At 40.6% G+C, this 22,258-nt stretch overlaps 1 protein-coding gene across 2 annotated transcripts in view; it reads right to left on the bottom strand.

Moving 5' to 3' along the window:
- Nucleotides 1-355: 355 nt before the first annotated feature.
- The window catches only part of LOC114615333 (murinoglobulin-1-like), a 41,703-nt gene continuing 19,800 nt past the window's right edge, over nucleotides 356-22,258 (bottom strand). Inside the window, exons 16-37 of one of the 2 annotated variants that reach the window (XM_028761049.1) lie at nucleotides 20,939-21,088; nucleotides 19,629-19,781; nucleotides 18,898-18,979; nucleotides 16,423-16,591; nucleotides 15,598-15,826; nucleotides 14,716-14,842; nucleotides 14,347-14,468; nucleotides 13,875-13,926; nucleotides 11,923-12,006; nucleotides 10,932-11,108; nucleotides 10,630-10,717; nucleotides 9,424-9,580; nucleotides 9,133-9,207; nucleotides 8,188-8,368; nucleotides 7,228-7,451; nucleotides 5,607-5,825; nucleotides 5,320-5,447; nucleotides 4,359-4,449; nucleotides 3,649-3,717; nucleotides 2,642-2,744; nucleotides 1,507-1,548; nucleotides 356-500 (exon numbers count right to left, since the gene is read on the bottom strand). In XM_028761049.1, coding sequence (XP_028616882.1) covers nucleotides 484-500; nucleotides 1,507-1,548; nucleotides 2,642-2,744; nucleotides 3,649-3,717; nucleotides 4,359-4,449; nucleotides 5,320-5,447; nucleotides 5,607-5,825; nucleotides 7,228-7,451; nucleotides 8,188-8,368; nucleotides 9,133-9,207; nucleotides 9,424-9,580; nucleotides 10,630-10,717; nucleotides 10,932-11,108; nucleotides 11,923-12,006; nucleotides 13,875-13,926; nucleotides 14,347-14,468; nucleotides 14,716-14,842; nucleotides 15,598-15,826; nucleotides 16,423-16,591; nucleotides 18,898-18,979; nucleotides 19,629-19,781; nucleotides 20,939-21,088 — 2,739 coding nt within the window. In that variant the 3' untranslated portion in view covers nucleotides 356-483. Of the gene's footprint in view, nucleotides 501-562; nucleotides 1,549-2,641; nucleotides 2,745-3,648; nucleotides 3,718-4,358; nucleotides 4,450-5,319; nucleotides 5,448-5,606; nucleotides 5,826-7,227; nucleotides 7,452-8,187; nucleotides 8,369-9,132; nucleotides 9,208-9,423; nucleotides 9,581-10,629; nucleotides 10,718-10,931; nucleotides 11,109-11,922; nucleotides 12,007-13,874; nucleotides 13,927-14,346; nucleotides 14,469-14,715; nucleotides 14,843-15,597; nucleotides 15,827-16,422; nucleotides 16,592-18,897; nucleotides 18,980-19,628; nucleotides 19,782-20,938; nucleotides 21,089-22,258 lie in introns of those variants that run through there. The other variant, XM_028761048.1, reaches the window with a different exon arrangement.

Genomic DNA, 22,258 nt, shown 5'->3' with positions numbered 1-22,258 from the left:
CACTTGGCATTTGCAAAGTAGCCTGGTTCATTTTTTAATCTGTGACTCTCCTGCCTCATCCCCCAGAAATGCTCTGAAAGCAAGCCTGAACCACCATTACTTGCTTGCAATATAGTCTTGTCTCACTAATACACTATCATGATTTTCTTATGGAGGTAAGGTTGCCACTGTGTTATGCCTCATGTTTGGTGTGCTGTTTTACTGGAACAGTTGTAAAGTGTTCCTCATGTTCACAATGTATGCTCTTCTCTTTAAATATCATTTCTGTTCATCTCAAATGTATGGTATAGGGAAAAACACTAACTGAACATGGAGAAAATTTGGATTAAGAGAAGAAATAATCACAGCTAGAGACTCTCGAGAACTATGCATTTATTTTCCAAGCTTGTTCAGTTTTTGTATTTCAGAGACAAACACAAATCACCATCTTGAAGGTTCCTGAGTCTGTGGATTCCAACAATGCCTTGTCCACAGATAGGAGTCTCAAACATTTTGATTTTCTGTGTATGAGAAAAGAAGAAAACAACCCATGTGATGAGTTTAATCTAACTGGGCACAGACAGCAGGGTTCTCTGCAGGAAAGTAAACTGGCCTTGGTGGAGAACTGTATCCTTCAGATTTTACCATGAGCTACCATACACTTTGATAAGAGAGTTAGAGGAGTCTTCCAGGGTTAGTACACCAATCCAAAGGTGCACATTTCTGCATTTTCACTCAGTGATAGTTGTCTGAGTTCATCTAACGAAAGTTCAGGTGCTGGAACCAGCTCAGGAAGGGGTCCGATGAGAATCTCTGGCTTGGCTGAGGACAGAGTGGGAATAGCAGCTGCCTCTGCCCAAGGGCAGTCCGGGATGGAGTGCCAGCAGGGAGAGTCCGCTGCTGCCTCTCCCACTGCCTTCAACTGCAGAGGGGAGAATTCTGAAGGCTTTTCGGGAGAGCCTGCATCTTCTGAAATGTTACAGCTCTTTGCTGAGCTTGGAGGTTCCGACTAGCTCGCTGGGAAAAGAGCAGATCTCTTTCCCAGTGTTACAGCTTTTGCTGAGCTGGTGAGGTGCCCTTGTGAGGCACTGGTTAGCTGGCAAAGAGGGGAGGGCCACAACAGAAGCTCTTGGACAAAGGGATGACTCTTGCACACACTTTACTTCTGAGTTAGGCTAAATATATACAGTTTGGGGTGGGTTAAGGTCTGGCAGCAGGTAACCCCTATTGGCTTGGTCTGAGACCTTGGGAATCCTCATCTACATGTGGCAGAGCCTGGGGCACTACTCCTACATGACTGATGGCCATAGACCTCTCTGTGGGAGGAGCTGTGGAGGGCTGAAGCTGAGAAAGCCAGGCTCACAGGAATAAAGCAGAACACCTTCCATCCCAGGAGGTTCTCCGTGGTTCAAAGCTCATTCAGCCAGGAGCCCAGCTGTCTCTCATGGCTCACTGCCCCACATTCAGGGTAGTTTTGAGGAGAAGGAGGTCAGAGGATGGCTCGTGGTAGGAAAGCTAGGTGCTTACCTGAGCTGCAGGGGCTGCTGTATTCAGCAAAAGCCACTTCATCTGAAAGACATGGGAGTCAAACGTGAAAATGTGAGTTTTTGAGAGGATTTTGTGGAGGGTAGGTGATGTGTTATGACTGACCACTTTCCTCAATCAGGACCTGGATGATTGCTGAAAAGTCGTCTCTCTGGGAACATCAGAGAAACCAAAGGAGGGATTTTCTCCCCTTGAAGCTACTGGTTGACATTTTTATCCTGGGCTAGCAAGATGGCTCAGTGAGGAAAGGTGCTTGCTGCCATGCCTGATGACCTCAGTGAGTTCAGTCTTCAGAATCCTCATGGCAGAAACAGAGAACCTATTTCTCCAAATGGTCCATTGACCTCCAAAGGCACCATGATGTCACTGCCTCTCAAAAAATAAAGGAATAAATGTATAACAACACTGGAATAATTTACCCTGTACAGAAAAATCAAAGTGTGCTTCTACTACAGTGTTTGAGCAGAGTACTAGCCAAGATCTGTGGAGACATACATCCTTTCAGATTCCATTATAAGTTTTTGCTTTTCCTTCAATATTTCTTGAATTATTCTTGTATGAAACATTTGATGTGTATCTCTTCTCTTGACAGAAAACCCTCCATTTAATTCCCCAGCTCACCTTTGCACTCTTTCTTTGGTTACCATAGAGCACACAATCTACAATTCTCATCTTTTTATACTTTCTGTGATTATTTGTACAACTCTTCCATCTTCCCATTGCTGTATTCATAAGAAGTTTTGTCCGAATTTCAACCTATAGACCCTACTTGTTATAAGGTTTTGTCCCTTGGGTTATTCAGACATGGCACATGATTTCTTGGACAAACATAGCATGAGTAGCTGAATTAGCTCAAAATTTATAAGTGGTTGCCTGGTCAACATAATAGATCAGTGTCTGAACAAGAGTTGTTCTTAATAGTGGGTATGATGGCATATGTCTGTAATATCAGCATTTGGACAGGCTGAGAATTTGGGCCAGCCTGGGCTACATAGTGAGAAACTGTAAAAACAACAACAAAACAAAACAAAACAAAACAAAACAAAACAAAACAAAACACCCAAATAACTAAAAGGACAAGAAGTTTCTTTGGGATCCACTACCATTTCTTACTCACCTGTCTCATAGTAGTCATAGACTTTCACAATGGCAGGCTGCAGGTTCCTTACTGGGATGTCTTGTTGAATGATGAAGGAGAAGGCCAGCGTCTGATTGGTCACCTGGGAAAGAGAGAAAAAATGAGCCAGACTTTGCAAAAGGGCCAGTGTTTTCCTACAACGTGACTCAGTTATGCATCAGATAGCATTTAACCCCACTGTCTTCAGTCACTGTCTTCAGTAACTGCCCACCTATATGGATGGTGATATGGTGATATGGATTTTAGACTGGCAACTTGAGGAACTGAAGTAGAGGCTTCTGGGAGTATATTGAAGTTTTCCAGTCTGTTAAACCACTCCAAAAATCCATATTCCTCTTTAATGTTTAACTTTGTTCATTGTGAGAGTTAAACCCTTTGACTTGCTGACTTGGGACTCTATGCTAAGTCCCAGATAAGCTAGCATTGAGGAAAGAAGATTTAAAGATTTGTTTTATTGTATATAGAATCAATCTCTCTCTCTGTCTATATCTGTCTCTCTCTCTCTGTCTTTCTCTCTCTGTCTTTCTGTCTCTGTCTCTGTCTCTGTCTCTCTCTCTCTCTCTCTCTCTCTCTCTCTCCCTGTGTGTGTGTGTGTGTGTGTGTGTGTGTGTGTGTGTCCTGATGGAGCCCAGAAGAGGAAATCAGATCTCTTGGAACTGGAGTTAAAGACAATTTTGAGTTGGTAATGCTCCAGGGAACTGAATACTGGTCTTCTGCAAGAGCGGCAAGTGCCCTTAACGCTGAGTTATGAATCCAGGCCAGAGAAGATACAACTGAAAGTATCATGTAGTATGAAGGAATGCGCCTCTAATTCTAAAGGCTTCCTTCATAATTGACCTTCTCTATGGGCTTACCACATGGACTCACCAAGAAAGACTCTCTAAATTGGCATGTAGAGGAAGACCAGAAGGACCCTCACCCAACCTACATAGATCAGGCAAGGGCTGTCCACCTCGCCATGTCTAAGGAGGCAGGAAGGAACCTACCTGATCCAGATATAATAAGACGTTGTTGTTGCTCACTTCTGTTCTGCTCAAGTGCTCTAATTTCTCAAGCTGAAAATGAGAGAAAACCCTTGTGTTACTGAAAAAGTAAAGGCCTTGGGGTGAGAGAGCTAAATGAACTGTGGGACTGCAGGTGATAAAAAGGGGATGTTATTGAATTCACTTAAAGGAATGGGAAGAAGTCTTTCCAGTAAGAATGAACATATATTTAGAAAATTGTGAATGCTATTCTACTAAAGGCCTGACTGAATATGATCTGATGTAGCAATAGTTATTTTTGACTTTTGTTTGAACATAAATATAGTCATCCATTTGGCAGTACTTACCCCATATTCTCTGAGCTCTGCTATCAACCTTACCTTGTTAATTTTCATAGTTCTTAAAACATCTAAAACTACAACTTCAATTTTGTCATTTAATAATATTTTTCCTTGAATCATATTGACCAGTTCAATTACACTTTAAAAGTTACTTTTAGCTAGATTGTTGACTCAATGATCTCAGACACCTTTCTTATGTTTCTTATGCTGGCTGCTATCACAATCCATATCTATATCAATCAGTATTTTAACAACTTCAAGTGTGTCAAATGAGTGCTAACATTGCTCAGGCATGGGTTGACAGAACTATGATGGTGTTGGTAGGACCTAGTCTGAGGATACAGAGAATCCAAACATCTCATCTCTGTTTACCTTTTTCACTGTTGGTTTCAATGGGATGAAACCAGATACCATCTTCACATCAGCAATCACCATGTTGGAGGCTGGACGGCTCCCCGTGTAACTGCAGACCAGAGAAGTGGACAGAAGGAGTCATTTTAATAGTTTGAATCTTGCCTCTTTTGAGGACCAGCAGTAATTCCTGATGTAGCCTCTGTGATTTTTCCATAACCTTAAAAATATATGGCCTTTATAATCATTATAAATAATCTGCATCACATAATTATCTGGAGAGTGCATTAAAATGGCTGTATCTGCCAGGAATGCTGATGAGACAAGAGTCTGCTCAGCTGGTAATAGACCTAATAACAACAAAAAAAATTTGTATGGAACCTGAGGGCTTATGGCTGACATTGTCCTTTGTCATACACACACATGCTGGCACACACACACACGCGCGCACACACACACACACACACACACACACACACACACATGTATGATGATAAGTCACACTATGGATTGGATGAATTCTTTCCATGCAAGATCCCTTCATTTTCTGCAGTTGGATCTTGTTGCAGGTTATATTTTGTATGAAGTTTTTGATGAGTGTCGGAAGAACTGAATGTCTTTTTCTTAAAAAAAATGGATTTTTAAAAGACCAGGAAGGCTATTCCTTGTTGGTGAAAAGAACAACCCAAGTTAAAGTCTCATGGAAAAGAATAATGTATTATTTTATTATGATAAATGGCAAGAAACAATATCTAAAAGTAGACTTATTAGAAATTATGATTCTACAATTCTTCATTGTTGATTTAGCTGAATTTCAGTATTTTTATTCATTTTTTTAACAAAGCAAAACTTTTAATGAAGACACCCATTTTAGATACCTTCAAACCTGTTCTATGAGGAGTTCTAGGAAGATAGCCCTATGGTAGCCGAGAGACAGAGTCAGATGCTCATACAGAGACACAGACACATGCCTATCGCATACCTGATTTCTAGTGAGATCTGGAAGCTGTTGTGGCCTTTGGGATTGTTACAGGTTAGAGGTGTTGTCTGTACCCGTAAAGCAAATGGAGCCTCCTGCTTCTTCAATTGCATGTTGTATCTCAGCGTAGTCTGATAAGTAGTGAACAGAAATACTTCACCTCCATTGTACTGCATCCTTGGATCAATTTTTCCAGTTTGAACATAATGTGTGCAGGTAGGCAAAGCCAGACTTTCCATTTTGGGGAAGGAGGCTCACAGCTGCATACCCACAACTTCCCAGCATCTTACCTGAGCATACACACATCCTTTACCCAACACACTTATGGTATAGTCCCCAGGAATGTCTGGTAATGGGACCTGCTGCAGTAACAGGCGATTACTGTTCTCTACTTCGAACATTTGGGAAAATGACCCTGAAGGCTGGATGGTCACCAAAGAAGATTTCTGGCTTCTGGAAAAAGTAGCTGCTCCATATTTGGACAGAGCATCGAGGGCCACCACAGTGTCCTGACAGGAATGAATAAAAATATTCAGGATAACATCCATTTGGAAGGTCTTGAGCTCTTCCCAAAGTTTATTCTAGCTCTGACAAACTGTCAGGAGATTTTGTCTCTAATTATTTGAGCTCTAGACTTTATTTCAGGCTTTTAAATAGAGTATGTTTGAGAGTCAAAAACACTCACATGTTTTTTTCTCCTTAGAGTAGCCTAGCATATGTGAATCAACCCCTACCGCCAACAGAAAATACAAATACAAATTAGATTTTCCTCTCAGCATTTGTTGTTTTTCTTCCAATTGTTACAGGTTCCAATGGTTACACCCTCCATCTTCCCACAAAATCACGCTGGTCTCCTCAACAAACTTACTTTTGCCCTTGCTGAGTCACCAAGACATACAAACAGGATGGCCAAGTGCCTGTCATGATTCAGTCTTATTAAATAGAAAAAAATCTATGATCTAGTGTTGTCCTTCACTGCCTTGCTCCTCGGTGGTATGCTCTGTGCAAGTGTAGGATTCATGCTCCAGGAAGGAGCTCTGTCATATGATACTTTCTTATCCAGGGAGCTCCAGATGCTGTACTGAGAACACAGTCCAACAAGAGAGCAGATGGATGTATTGAGGGTTTTATAATGACAACACTTATGTCTATTGAAAGGAGAGAGGGAAAGAACTGAGATTCAAAGCATGGTGGCTAGTATCACGGAAGTTTTCTTTTTGTACATTGTATTTCTCCTTTAGAGGACCATACTGTCTCACTATACTTCTCTGGGGATTAATTCTGCCCTATATGCCCATAATACATTATAGTTACTATGGTAGATGTATATTTTTGGAGGTGGGAGATATTACCCCGTGAGAGTTATACTGTCTAGATGATAAAGTGAATAGTTTACAATCCTAGCTCTTCCCAAGTATCAAGAAGTAAAGTGGGGCAGCAGGACTTCTGGGTAGCTTGGAGAAAACCTGAGGGTTATCTACCCTTCCATAAGATTAAGGAGAGTCTATCAGGAGAAGGGAAATAGCTGTACCTAAGTCCAGTAGCGCAATATTCATGTTGGTTTGGTCTTAGGTTTCCACATGCTGTTCTAGAGTGTACAAACTATGTCTAGGATTCTGGATAGTCCAGGATTTTTGTCATTGTTTTATATCAAGGATTGGATCTGGGTTAGAAGTTCTAGGCAACATAGGCCTGTTTCATTAAGTGTAGTCTGAAGAGAACTCCTGTCATCGGGCACAGGATCTAGGGAAATTTATTATGGAATACAAAAGGCCTCACTTCCTACAGACAAAAAATATCCACAAGTAACATGCCCTTGTTCTCGCCTCTTCATCTTTCTATGGTCCCTGCATCTGCATCTCTTTTTCAAATCCCCTAAGTCCATGGAGACTATGAAGGGAAACCACTGACCTGTGTGGAGGAGAAGCCACCACGGGAATTCTGCTGCTTTGTGAGCCACTTGATGGTGCTCATTGACAAAGTCAGGTCCTCAGGGGCTGGGGCTGGCTGGGCAGTGAGTCGAGCCAGAACAACATAGGAACTCATCTCTACCTCAGCAGAGGCAGCCTGGGGTTTGTATAAAGTGTCCTCAGATTTCCTGGGTTTTTCGGGTCTTTCCCAATGGATGGAGTTGTCTTAGGGTAAAAATAGAGAAATAATCAAAAGCCTGAGTGGTCAATGATTGCATGTCCATATGCAGAAAAAAGTAACTATAAAAGGTTGTAGGAGGTTTTAAAAATTTCACTCACAATAAGGTCACATTTACTAATCCAAAGTAAAAACCTTCGCTTGGTTCTATGGGTCGTGATTGAGAAAAAACACGGACAGAAATGTGTAAGTTATTAACTAAATGGCATCATCAACGTTGTTCTAGCAGAGCTGGTGAAGAGAAAGTAGCAGGCACAATTCTTTTACTCATTAACTCCTTCATACCCAACAAAATGAACCTTGTTCAGAATTCAAATCAAATGACTTAGTAAAGTTTCCCAGTGGGGTCAGTGTTGCCACTGAAATAACAAAACCTTGATGCATCTTTCCTCTTTGTGTTCTTCACAGTCTTTGCTGCTCCTGGTAGGTTTATAGGTAGCAGAGAAAAGCTGGGCTTTAACTACATTCACCTTTGTAACAGAGGTAGACCTGCATGTGTTCTACTGTGATATTGTATTTGTTGATTTTGGTCACACTATCAGAAATACCAAACAGAAGGCTTTTGTATAGAAGGCACATTTCTGAATGCGGCAGCCCAAGGAAAATCCTCAGTGTGCCATAGAGATGGGACTGACATGTAATGCTCTTTCCACACTACATATGTTCCCCTGTTTTCCTACACTCGAGCTGGATGAAGACACACATGAGAACACACATTCCTACCTTCTTTTATAGCTTCCTTATCAAGTGACTTCAGGATTTCATTTCTCTTATCCTGGTTCCCCGCCAGAGCGAAAGCATAGGCCATCAACGCCTTGGTGTACACAAAGCTGCCATTTCCTCCTTGCTCTATGGTCTTCCAGGATGATTCCAGGCAGTTCAGGGCTTTGGAGACGATGGGATGCTTTTGGTAGAACAAGGAAAACTGAGCTATGTGAAAAAGGTCCTAGCAGGTCCCAGGACAAATATGGAGGCAACAGTGTTTATGCTTTTCAAATCAATCCTCCCTCTCCTCCCCTTCCCTTCCTTCTCCTCCTTCCCACTCTTTTCCATTCCTCCCTTCCTTTACCCTCCTTCCCTCTCCCTTCTTTCCTCTCCTTCCCTGTCTTCCTTTCTCCTTCCCTACCTTACTTTCTCTACCCTCCCCAGCCCTCCTCTCCTTCCCCTCTCCTCTCTCGCTTCCTACTCCCCATTCTTTCTCCCACATTCTTTTCTCTTCCTTCTATCCATTTGTCCTTCCCTTTCTCTACATCCCTTGCTCTTCCCTCCCTCTCTTCCTTCCTGTTCTCTCACTTCCACTCTTTTCCTCTTTCCCTCCCCCCTTATTTCTTTTCTATCTTCTTCTTGCCATTGACTGTCTGTCTACCCTCTCTTCTCTCTTTTGGGAGCCATTTCTTTTTATAAATTGCGTTGCATTTAAGATACACACTAACAGGGACAGTTATCAGAGCTTGTGTTTTCAGGTTGATCTTTGTAACATATCCAGGGTTTCATTGAGCAAGTGGATGCTCATTAATGGAATCAGACAAGTGCAAAGCATTGAAAACAAAACAAAACAAAACAAAACAAAACAAAACAAAAGGGAAGATGCCACTTGACTTTAGAAAGGTTAAAAAACCACAGGGTTTATACCACTTTTGGATGCTGGAAAAGCAACATGGCGCCTACCGTGGCTGGAAGTGAACTTTCCAGAAGGGCTATGGTTATGTAGGCAGAGAGGGTCATTTCATCATCTACTCCCCCCTGCAAACAAGGAGTGAAATCAGCAGAACATACAGCAAGCCATTTATCAACACTGTCTTCCCCGCTCGTGGCCAATCCATGTATTCAACGGAAGTTCCCATTCATATCCCCATTATGAAAAAGTACATTCCCAACCTAGAGGCTTATTCCTCCCCATGGTAGGTAGTATGACCTGACTTTAAGATGTTATTAGATCATCAGTTCAGAAAAGATCACCTTCAACTCCTTGTGGAAGAGTGACCCAGAGTTCCGGAAGCAGCCATTGTCCTTCTGCTGCTGGGAGAGCCAGGTGAAGGCTTGGGTGATGTGTGACTCATCAATGAAAATGAAGGCTCGAGCTTGGGCAAAAGACTTGAGCACAAAGGCTGTGAGCCTGATGGGAGAGAGAGGGAGAGTGGGGGATGAAGCTTTAGTTATGAGGCAGCTCCTCCACACATGAGTTTCCAGGGGCTGGGTCCATACTCCTGAGGAATCAGTCTAAAGGTCTCTGAGAAGAACAGCTAGACAGTCACTCTGGCTGCTCCAAAGAAGTCTTCCATTCCTTGGTCCACTTGGATGTGCACTCACTAGGTGTGGTTAAAGGTGCTTCCCGCTTTCCTTTCTCATTGCTTCTATCCTGGACCCTCTGGTGTTTATGTGACACACCTGTATGCTTATCATAGGCATTCCCCACTTCCTGTGATTTCTGTTTGTTGATAAGAATAATCTCTTTTCATAAAAACCCCAGCTATATGTTTTCTGCCTCATAAAATTAGATCCCTCTTCTTGGTTTTTCTCTCATTTTGCCGGTCTCTTTTTCCTGTCACCTGTTTGTCATTTGTGTGTTTTTATCTCAATAACACAGTCTTTGTTTTTTTAAATTTTAAGTTAGAGAATAATCTTTTAAAAGATTTATTTATTTATTTTATGTATGTGAGGACACTGTTGGTGTCTTCAGACAAACGAGAAGGGGGCATCAGAGCCCATTATAAGCAGTTGTGAGCTACCCTGTGGTTGCTGGGAAATGAACTCAGGACCTTTAGTAGCGCAGTTAGTGCTCCTAACCTCTGGGCCATCTCTAACAGCCATCAATAATACATTCTTATGCAATACAAGGTCACATGCAGAATAGCATCAGCTTTTCAAGTCTCAGTTATGAGCATCTTTGGATGCTCAGCCAAGTGTAGCCAGGCGTTTATTGATGAATGGTGTTGGTGATAAATGAAAATGCCAGCTTACTGAAGACAGTAAAGCACATGGTTCAGAGTCAAAGCAGATGAGCCTTGAGGGGATCTTACTCCTGCAATCTATGACTTGTGTTACCTCAGACATGTCCCTCTCAGGTCCAGGCATCTGCTAGACTTCCATGAAACAAGATGCATGTATAGCTGCTGTGAGGTACAAGTGTTGTACAAGGCCTGGCATACAGTGGACCATTCTTACCAAGTGTTTCCTTGACTCTGGCCAGATTGATCCCCAAAGGCGCTGTAGGAGCCATCCTTGTGTTTGTAGTTCAGTTCCCTCTGATAACCTGGAATAGAAGGCTTTGTGTGTATTCTGAAGACACTGATACATCAGAGAATGGCAGGCAGTAAATCTCAAGTCAAATAGATCCTCATGTACCCTGGCTTATGGGACTGACCGAGAACATTGCTCAGCTCTCTCCTCCAATGCTAAGCCCATTTCTAGACATTTCTAGAGAGAATATTTACAAGAAGCAGGTGTAGTTTCTGAGCCTTACTGACCAGCTCTGAGGAAGTCAAGGGCCTTGGACTTGATCTTCTGAGTCAGCTGTTGGGTTTCATTCAGATATTTCAGTATGTAGATGTTGGGAGCAAAAAGGACCATGTTCTGCTCCCCACAGCCATAGGGCATCTGGAGAAGATTTTGTGTGTTTTTTATGGCTGAACTCAAGATATCACCTGGAAGGGAGAGGCATGACATCAGAATTGCCATTTTCTTCAAGAACAAAATAACATCTTTAATAAAATCACTTCTCTGTGATGTGATGGAATTTTATGGGTGATGTGTGCTGGAACTCAGTGGGCATAGTGGTGTATTTCCCACTATATTTAACTCAGTATTTTGGGAGGAGCTAATGTGGGAGTAGTAAGGAGAAGGCAGAGGAGGAGATAGGAAAAAAGAAATGGAGAGAGAGGGGAAAATGGCAGCGGATGTACGTGTGTCTCCAGCAGTCAAAGGTATTTGTAATATCTAGGTTAGTAAAGGGTAACACCTCTAATTGTGTGGGCTTCTTGTTATTTGAGCATTACCAAATATATAAAGTTATTATATAATCTTTCAACATTAGAGTCTCATTTCTTCTGGGTAGCATGTGGATGGTGTGATGATCTGGGCTCATCCCAGACTTGTGGAGACAGTGTGGAAGATTGGCAGAGCCATCTCCCATGCTGGCATCTAGTGGGTGCCTGGGCTGGTGTTTCTGGCTGGCCATTTCTAGCTGTGGCACGCCAGTGGCCTCTGGCCTCTTCCAGCTGAGGAACACTTGGCTTCAGATCATGGAGCATGGCAGCTTGAACTAAGCAGAAATGCTGCCACTTAGATTGTCGGCCCGCACAGCCCCATTTATTAAATATTACCGGTATTATTTAGTGGGTATTAAGGACGTTAAAGAGATCAAGTGTAGTAGTTCAGACTCTACATTTGGAATCTTGATGGGGACAGGGTAGTGTTAGTGACTATTGTTACAAGTCTCTCAGGGATGGATTGACTCACCCATCACAGAGAAGTGGGCTCTGGCTGAATCTTTCACTACCGTTGGTGGGAGCACCAGGGACAATTTTTCTGATACCTCTGCATCTTAATAAGCAAAACAAACAAGTAGATGATTATCTCTGTTCTCTGCACATCTAAAGTGCCCTGAGATCAGTGGATTCAGAACCGTGTCTTAAGCTCTGAGTTCTTGCCTCCCTAGAAGAAATGATCTTGTGGTAAATATCACAAATCTACATTTCCTGGTACCATAGGCTTTTCAATCTCGATTGCCTTCCCTTTCATCACCCATTGCTTTGAACCAAACCATCTGTACAAAATGGAGTGTCCGAGCCTCTTGGATCTGTGATACTCTACCTCTATCAATGCCCTACTTAGTTATTTTAATAAACACATGAAACTGTGTTATTGACTGAATTTTGGTTTAGGAAAAGTGTGTGTGTGTGTGTGTGTGTGTGTGTGTGTACTTTGACTTAAGTTAGTGTTTTCTGGGAATGGAGAACATCGATTGAGAAAATGCCTCCCTAACCCTTGGGCTGTAAGCCAGTCTTGAAGCTTTTCTTTTTTAGTAATAGATGTGGCAGGTCCTGGCCCAGTGTACACCATCTGTGGTGTATAAGAAAGCAAACTGAGCAAGGGCAGAGCAATCTAGGAAGCTGCACCACTCCACAGCTTCTGCTTCAGTTCCTGCTTCCAGATTCCTGCCCTGACTTCACTTCATGATGGACTGTAGTCATGTAAGCTGATCACCTCTCCAAGTTGCTTTTGGTCATGGTGTTTTAGCACAAGGATGGAACCCTAAAACAAAGCAATGTGTGAGTAAACATCCCATATGTCAGAATAAGGGAATGGAGAAACCCTGAGCCGGCTTTTGTTCTTCCTGTTCCCTGAGTTAGTTGGGAGGCTCTCTGATCTCTTCCATGCAGCTGTCCTGGACACTTTCCTATGACAGGGATAGTGGGTAGATTACACTGTAATCAGTAACTATGAAGGGAAGCAGAGCTGACCAGTGGCAAGAATAGGGCTTTTGTTATTCTGTCTTTGGATTAAAAAAAATATATCTTCAGTGATCCACCTCTCATTTCTGCTCTTTCTTTCATGGAAAACATTTAAAGTATTTTAGTATTATGTGATGATTTTCTTCCACCCACTGTATTAGGAATTGTTACATTAGTTTGTCTGCTTAAGAAAGAAAGTTGCTTTATTTAATCTCTTTGTTAACTTTAATATAATAATGGATTTTACATTAATTTAAAGTTGTTATTCTAATTTCTTTATTCTTTTGACAATTATGTTTTAAGTAGCTACAACAAGCACTTGTTAACAGAGGTACTGGGAATGCAGTCATTATTGTAAGTGATCAGTCTCTCACTTTATGCTTGTCCTTCATAGGAGAAAGTGAGCTTTCTCTTGCATGGTATGGTTCTATATTTCCTTTGCTATAGTTATATTCTAGTGAGGAGCAGAGATAAAAGAGCAAGTCATAAAAACCTCCACTAGAGAAAAAATTATGCTAAGTACAAACCATTTTTTAGGTTGGCCTATGTATGAAATTTTTCAGCCATATAAATCTTTGTTTTTATTTATTATCAGATACAAAACAAATATGATGCTTCCAATATATTCTCTATATTTCTACCCCCCCCCTTTTTAGAGAAAATACCAACTGTGATCTCAGTCATTCATTTTCAATAATTTTTTAAGTATTGGGATGGATGAAGAGGCTTATGAATTCTAAAAACCAAAAGAGGGTACAGTGAACCTTGAAGCCCTCAGTGAACAATAGTTTTGAGAGCTGCATCAGGTAAATGATGATCTTAATTCATGAGACTCAGTTTTGTTAGTGTTTTAGGGTTACAAGGCATACACTATTCTGATTTTCTTATAGGAATACTGCAAGATCGCTTATTAAGCAACTTAAGTTACTATCTCATTGTGCTTTGACAAGTTCTCACCTGATGGGCAGAGCAGTGAGCTGAAGGTATGCTCTTTCTTGATTCCTTCAGGCTTGGACAAAAAGATAGGAAATTCAGACATGAGAAATCAAACACTGAGAGTGCAAACACAGAATTGCTGGAGACAGTTTTTTGTTTTGTTTTGTCTTTGGAAAGACAGTTTTACTTGTAAGGTGATGGGCTGGAATGGCTTCAGCAAGTGAGAATTTGGGCACTCCAGGTCAAAAAGAAGGCAATGGGGAAAGATAATAAAGAGAAGTGTAGGGTCATAAGACCTTCCTGCCCCAAAATTATCAATTTCAAGACTAGGAAGGGAAAAGAACAGAGCGTATGTGGGTTTAAAAGCATGGGCTTTCCAGATATGACCTACTTCAAAGTTGTGTGTTAATATCTTATGTTTCTCATCTAAATATAGTCAACATTGCTTCATTTTCTGGACTCAGCACACTGCCAACTGAGGAAGTTTACTCACCTCAACTATCAGGACTTTGACTACTGTGTCCTTTCTCCCAGTTTCAGGAACTGTGGCCGCCTCAGAACCACAGGGTTCTGGGGACTGTTGTGCTTCTGCAGACACTGAGAAATTCACATTCCCTGAAACAAATGGTCCAAAGAGCTGAGCTCAGGAACCTGGCATCGACCAAGTCCCAAGATCTGCAGGGTATCCTCAGTTCTAGGAGTGTTTCAAGAATGTGTCTTATATTTAAGTAGGTTGTAAGTACATGCCAGTAGAAGCAATGACTGTGAACTTCACCTTGGGGACCCAATAGAAGAAAGTAACTGAAGAACTTCCTACACTCACTGTTTCTGTGTAGAGCTTCCTTACAAAATTTTCACTCACCTAAAGTTTTGGGAGTTACAAACCAGGATGAGGTGTGCCTCCCATTGGCACCAAGACAGTAAGAATCTTGATCTTTTTGTACTGGGACGGCTGTGAAATCAGGAGAGGCTTCCAGCTGCACACCCATCTGTGGCCCAACAGGGAAAAAGAAAGAGCAAAACAAATAAATGAAAAAAAAGATGCTGCCATGGAAGGACAACGTGTTATACATGGGAGTAGGTAGGCAAAAGAATCTGAAGAGGATTTGTATTAGAAAGAGAACAGGAAGGGATGTGTTTGAAAGCAGGCCTAATACGTCACCTAAGTTGACACAGAAGGTTTGCATAGATTTCATCTGCACATACTTGTCCAGAACTTTATTTAGCTATCACCTGTGTATTATGTACACTAGCCATTAAGGAGATAATTACACATATGTTTACTTATATTTGTTTTATTTTGATGGCAGAAGTACATTTACTGTATTAAATTTTAACTACTCTTTTAAAGTATACGCCTACCTCTAATAAAAGCAAAATCCATTGTAAATCAATATGCCATATTACCGTGACAACAACCTCCTGTATCTATGTGGACCATGTCCTTTGATTGTATACAGGGGCTACATGAAATATTCTATTTCTGTCAGTATAGTATGTGCTGTTTAAATACTGGCAAAAATCATCTAATTTTATGTAGTATCCATACTGTTAAACAACTCTTTTCTCTATATATGTAGCTAGAATCTGGGAATTGTTCAAGCATTTGGAACCACTTGCTGACCTGTACAATACAATCTCTTCTCCACTTTCTTTCTTCTTTTCCTTTAAGTCTTAGTTATAATTTACACACACTAATTGCCCTCTTCCCCTCTGGTCATGCTTAATTTAGAAAGGTGTTCACCCGCATGCTTGTAGGGAGGTAGTTCATCACAGTGGCTTTGAGCATGAAGGCTTCTCCACGAATCACAGAGTAGGGCATTGTGAGCTCCACAAAGAAGGGCTGGAAGGCTTGGAGAGGTGCCACAGAGGAAAGACCAAGGCCAGTATCATTGGACAGGCAGAGGGCTCCAGCCTTCCATTCAGTGATGGTGTCAGGGACAGTCATTTCCACTTCAGCCACTCCTGAGGAGCTGGGAGAGTAGGTTTGTAAAATACAGAAAGTGAGCACATGAATTCATTGTCTCTGAGATCATAATTCTGGGTGTGACAAGACACCATCCCTTTAAGTCTTTGAATGGAGTGATAGATTGGGAACAGAGTAAGTGGGACTCCAGATGGCACAATAAAAGATCTTTCTCTAACCTTGTTTTACCAATTCAAGTCTTAGCCCCGCAATGTCTCAAAGTTCATAGGTTAGTGAAAATCTGAATAAAGATTTAAAGTTTTCTCTGAATTCCCATCTTCAAAATATTATACAACACTTTTATGACTTATTTGGCTTACTCCATGTAGCTGTCCCATAGTCTGCTCCATGTAAGACTGCCTCACCTACTAGTCAATATGGTGATCCTGAATAGTTTTAACTATTAGGAAGGTACATGATAGTTCTTCTGTGCATTTTCTGGGAGCGATAGAAATACTTGTATTGTATACTCGATGGGTTGATATGCTGTAGTTTTGTAAATGACCAAATTCCTTTGCTTATGATAAAATTAATTAGAGAAATACAAGGAAACTAAGGAAATGTTTATATCCTGCCCAAATCATAAAAAGGGAAATCACTTACTTTACTGTGACTATATCCCAGACCCAGGTTTCAGGAAAATATGTTCGAATAGTCTCAATAAGTGGATCTTTAGGTGGTGGATCTTTAGGTGGTGGATCTTTATTATCTACCAAGCGTAAATGTCCAGAACGTTCAGAGGAAAGTTTATTATCAGATCCTGAAACAGGACCTATGAAGTTACAATGAAAGAAATGAACATAGAAATTGAACACAATGGAACACAATGGTGCAGTATAAATGTAGCTTAATTTTCAGTTTCTTCTTGACTGTTAAACACTATTACAGCTACATTGAAACTGATGCATTGAATTACTCATTTTGGAGGAGACTGGGAAACATCTTTGTCAAAGGTGTAACATCACCTAGAGTAGTTGCCATTGAAACAAACTATGTTTCAGATTTTCTTGGATTGCATATTGGATAGTTATTGAATGCTTACAGATACAATGTGCTCCTTAGGAGGAATGAAGATCTATAGTACAATTCTAGATAACAAATCTTGTGGCTACAATGAGAATCACTCCAGACAAGAGCTGAATGATGTCTAGATTATCAGCAGAGATATTCTTCCAATGTTTTGTCTTTTTTAAGATCTGTACGCTCAACCCAATATTTTAATATGCTTTCAATTTGTATAAAAACTGAAAGAGGTATGAGTACAAACTCTTGGTTAGTAATAGAAAGTTTATTACCCAAGAATCATAGCATCAGCTTGGGTTTGTACTGGCAAGAAAGGTAGAATTTAAAGCTGGTGATAGAGTATTTGTACTCTGCATTTTTTTCAAGAACAAGTATATATGCAGATTTAGTAAGGGCTTCACATAAGTGTCTCCCAACTGACTTCTAAGCATAGAAAATCTCTCCCAATTTCTTAATTTATAGACACACACAGAGCTTCATTTTTGTAGGTCCTTCCCTGTGATAGCCACAACCTGTAACCTGACCTCGGTCTTTCTATTTGCCTTCAAGTACTAAGTGATTTCTATTGTTTTAAGTTCATCACCCATTACCTTAACAACTACAGGATAGTTGTCCAGTTATTCCATTGTCTAGAGTAGTCACAGTGCCTCAGGTCCTATTGTATTTACAAACTTGTGAAAATATTTCATTTTCTTTTCAAATCAGTATAAGGGAAATTAATGTAGTCCAGTCAGAATAATGTTTTATTTTATGTTAACACAGATATAAATTTTAGTATTTAGAATATGAATAATAATAAAGATAAGGTTTCATGATTTCAAGTTATATTACAGAGGTATAGTAATAAAACCAGCATATTAAAGGCACAAAAATAAACATGTAGCTCAATGGAACAAAATACAAGGCCCAAACACAATCATGTAATCATCTGGTAGTTGACATAGATGCCAAAACATACATGAGAGGAAAGACAGCATCTTCAGCAAATGGTGCTGGGAAGACTGGGTGCTCACACATAGAAGAATGAAAGGGAACCTATGTCTATGACCCTGCACAAAAATCAACTCCAAATGCATCAAGGAACTCAACATGTAACCTGAAACTGCTAGAGGAAGAACTATATGTAGCAACCCCTACAAAATGTGTGGGCAAGGACTGTGAATGAGACCCATTCAACTAGAAATCACAGTAAATGCTTGACAGATGGGGACCTCACAAAATTGAAATGCTTTTTTGCACAATTAGGGCACAATCAATTGAGTGAAGTGGAAGCTCAGAGAGTGGGAGAAAACTTTGGCTAACTCTACATCTGACAAAGGATAAATACTTACACTGTACAAAGAACTCAAAAACCAAAGAGTTGAGAAAACAAACAACCCAACTTAAAAAAATGGGCCGTGGATCTGAACAGTGGTTTCAAAAGAAATTTCAAAAGGTTATGACATATCTTCTCATATTGTTTGTTATGCTAGCAATTAAGCAAATGCAAATTAAAACAACTCAGATTTCATTTCATCCCAGTCAAGATGGCTAAGGTCAACGAAACAACTTAGAACAAGGTACAGGAAGATACAGGGAAAGGGAACCCTCATTCACTGTTGGTGGGGATGCAAATGGTGCAGTCACTCTGAAAGGGACTCAGATGAGAGGAATACAGAAAGATTAAATGGTTCATTGATTAATCTACGAGTGTGCATTTTCCCTCCTGTCATCACTTTTATTTGCAATGCCTGGATTTTCTGTCTCTTTCCTCTCTAATGCTTATGGAACTCTCTTCACCTCTCATGACACATCTACAGAAGTTCTTTTACTTCATACAGCGATCCTGTATCACAATAACTATTGCATTTTTTCTTATTTTAACATTGAAAGATGAATGTCAAGCTTTTAACTGCCTTGTAGTAGCAGCATACATCTGGGCACATTTTTCTCCAGTAAGCTTGGGTTCTTTTGCTCTTACTTGGATTCTATACATGCATTGCAATTTTATTTTACCAGCTTTGATAAATAATTCACATTTATTTTGTTCTGAAACTACTGATTTGTTATTTTTACCTGCCATTGGAAGCATGTCATAGTGCAAACAAAATATAGGATATTTAATCTTCAAATTGGTGAATGCTGTTAAACCCATGTCCTAGAAAGAAAAGTATAAATCAAGCAAAATACCTCAAAATCCTGAAAAACAGGAGATATTAAAATCTCAGTAAATACTTCACATATAGTTTTCCATGTTGAAGTAGATTTCCTACTCAAATTGTGTGTCTCATACTCATGAGGGAGTACAGTGAGGAACATAGAATTTATAGTGAGCCATATGTGAGGGCCTTCTCTCTGATGCAAGGCTGTTATTCTTAAGAAATTACTCACAGCCATGCATGGTGACACACACACCTTTAATCCCAGCACTTGAGAGTCAGAGGCAGACAGATCTCTGTGAGTTTGCTACCAACCTGGTCTACAGAGTGAGAGCCAGGATATCCAGAGCTACATAATGAGAGCCTGTCTGAAAAACCGTTAATATGACTACAACAACAACAACAACAACAACTACTACTACTACTACTACTAAGCAGTTCATCCCCACTCTGTGACAGTTTCAGAAATAGAGGGAGACAAATAGTCTAGACTGGCCACTTTCCAAAATGTAGATTTACATGTAAGGTGGGTGGTCTGCCAGTGACTCATAATATCATTGGCCTAAGCCTAAAATTCTTTACTAATATAGAGGTTCATTAAAACTAAATAATTCACAGCACAGCCTATCGATAGATAATAGAGCTTACCTCCACATATCTGTAGACATCCATCTGTTCTCTGTGTCGTACTGAGTCTGGGCGCTTATTAGTTTCCCAGGCACTGTACCACACACAATCTTCTTCAGACAAGCGGGAACGTGAGTTGAATTTGTTGTGCTGCATACCTGGCAGATTGTATATCTGTAAAAGACAGGAGATAATGAGGGCAAGTGGGGAGTTTTCCTGTAGTTATCATTGGCTGACATTGTGGTTCATGAGTTGACTGAGTGGTTGGCTTCTTGGAAAATACTCACACACAGACAAAATAATAATAATCACTGTGATCACTACAAATATCTGAGTGTTCAAGAATAGCTGCTGTCATTAGAAGTACAAGCACCCAGAGCATGGAGAAGTCAGGGTGGGGAAAGCAAGGAAACTCCAATCATCATATTAAATGACCCTTGTGTTTTCAAATGAATTGCCTGTATTTGTCAGCTATAAACAAGTAATCTCTTGTTTAATAGATTTGGGAAAAGTAAAAATCAAAAAGAAAAATATTTTAGCAGGATACTTTCCAAAGCATTTTCTGCATGTGCGTGATAACATCACATCATTAAACTTAAATTAAACATTGGTTTAATTTACATGTTATTTAAACACTAGTAAATTCCCGGCATTATCTGGGCTAAAGATTGCTGTTTTTAAATTTATAGATCAACTGTATATTCTAAAACTTTCTATTAGCCAGTGTGAATAATAATTTTTACACTATTTAGAGTGATCATATAATTATTCCTAGTAAGACATGTTTCTAATTCAATAAAAAGAAGAGTTTTACTGTCATTTTCTTGGAAAAAACTCTTGTAAATAGTATGTGGTTTCATTTGTGCTTCTGAGAATTTTTCAAAACAAGTTGAGAACCTTGCATTTTAAAATTAAAAATTTTTAATATCCATTTTTTCTTATTTGGGTAACCATTGAGTTGTGCAAGATTCTATTTGTATAATTGGTTTCCTTTGACTCCCACATGCAATGTGACTATAAAAAGCTCCTTCATAAGCATCTGAAGGGGACAAGCCACTCCTGGGGTAGGACATGTTCAGTATGAGCACAGAGATTTTGCAACTGACAGAGTGCCTTACTTTTTTTTCTTTGTCTTCACTTTATTTGCTAAAGTTTTCTGATCCATTCTTCAGGATTTTATAATGAAATGCTCCTTTAGAGACGCTGTCAGCATTAAATGCAGTATTTGTACACTCAAGAGCCCTAGTGACTGAATAATCACTGTTTCATCAAGACCAGGGTCACTTCCGGTCTCTGCTGATCTGTTTTGGACAGAGGCTGAAGGGACTCACCCAGGAAGTGGAGAGCTCAGCCTCGGGTTTCAGGAGCAGCACACTTTGGTCCACAGCTCTCAGGCCACAGAGGGACTGAGGAGAAGCTGTGACCCTCAGATGGGTTTGTGAGCCAGGAAGACTTTGAGATGAGCTGAAGCTCAGGTCCACCTGAGAGAAGAAAAATCAAACTTAGTGTGTGTGTGTGTGTGTGTGTGTGTGGTTGTTCCTGCTTTTGCAGGGTGGAGACACCCTGGAACTCTTCATTTACATATGATTTTCCAGATTATGAATACTGTCAGAAGCACAACTGAGGTTCATTGTTTCTTTTTTCCCCCAGAATTGATTTAGCAAGACACGAAATGTGTCAGTTAAAATCCGAAGAAACAAAGGAAAATTTTGTTTCCCTGAGATTCTTGCAAATAGCTCATTTTTGGTGTTTGTGCACATGTATGTGACTGTGGTGTAATGCACATACGTGTGCAGGTGTATGTACCCATGCACCCAGCAGAGGCCAGAGGAGGGTATGGGTGCCCTTTTCCCACTCTCTACCTTATTTTCTTGAGAATGTTCCACATAATCCTGGAGCTAAACTGGCAGCAAGTAAGTTCCAGTAATTCTCTGCCTCAAGCCAGCACAGCACTGGAGTAATAGGACCCTCTGGTCCTGCCTGGATTTTATATGTGTGATGGAATCAGAATTCAGTGCTGGAAGTGCTAATAACTGTTGAGCCATCTCTGCAGCCCTGAAGTTACACTCCCGCCTCTCTCCTCATCTCCTCTTCTTTTCCCTCTCCCCCATCTCCCAAACCACTCTCTGTCTCTGTCTCTGTCTCTGTCTCTGTCTCTGTCTCTCTCTCTCTCTCTGTCTCTCTGTCTCTCTGTGTCTCTCCCTCCCTCTTCCCCACCTTCTCTTGCTAATGAGGTTTGTTTTTTTTGAGACAATATTTCTTTCTGTAGCCCTGGCTGTCCTGGAACTCACTTTGTAGACCAAGCTGGCCTTGAACTCAGAGACCTGCCTGCCTCCGAGTGCTGGGATTAAAAACGCATGCCACAACCAACCAACAAAGTTACTCATTTGAAAGGACTTTTTCATGATGAATCTCATACTTGGAGTGGAAAAATCAGTATTCTAATTGGAAATATGTCTACATCTGCCATTCACTTTCATCTCATAATGCTGCTTATTTCATTTCAGTGAGTGAAGCAAACTGCCACGGACTGAGTTGTATTGAAAGAGGCTGATGAAAGCAGATCAGAGGTGTCATTAGCTACTCTAGGGTAAGGAAAGCAGAGATGCTCACTAACAGATGTAGTTCCAACTGCCTAATGTGAATAGGTA

Source organism: Grammomys surdaster, unplaced genomic scaffold, assembly GCF_004785775.1.
Source record: "Grammomys surdaster isolate TR1022 unplaced genomic scaffold, NIH_TR_1.0 126660, whole genome shotgun sequence".
Taxonomy (NCBI): Eukaryota; Metazoa; Chordata; class Mammalia; order Rodentia; family Muridae; genus Grammomys; species Grammomys surdaster.
The sequence above is the reverse complement of the archived record's forward strand: the minus strand, read 5'-3'. Positions and strand labels throughout refer to the sequence as shown.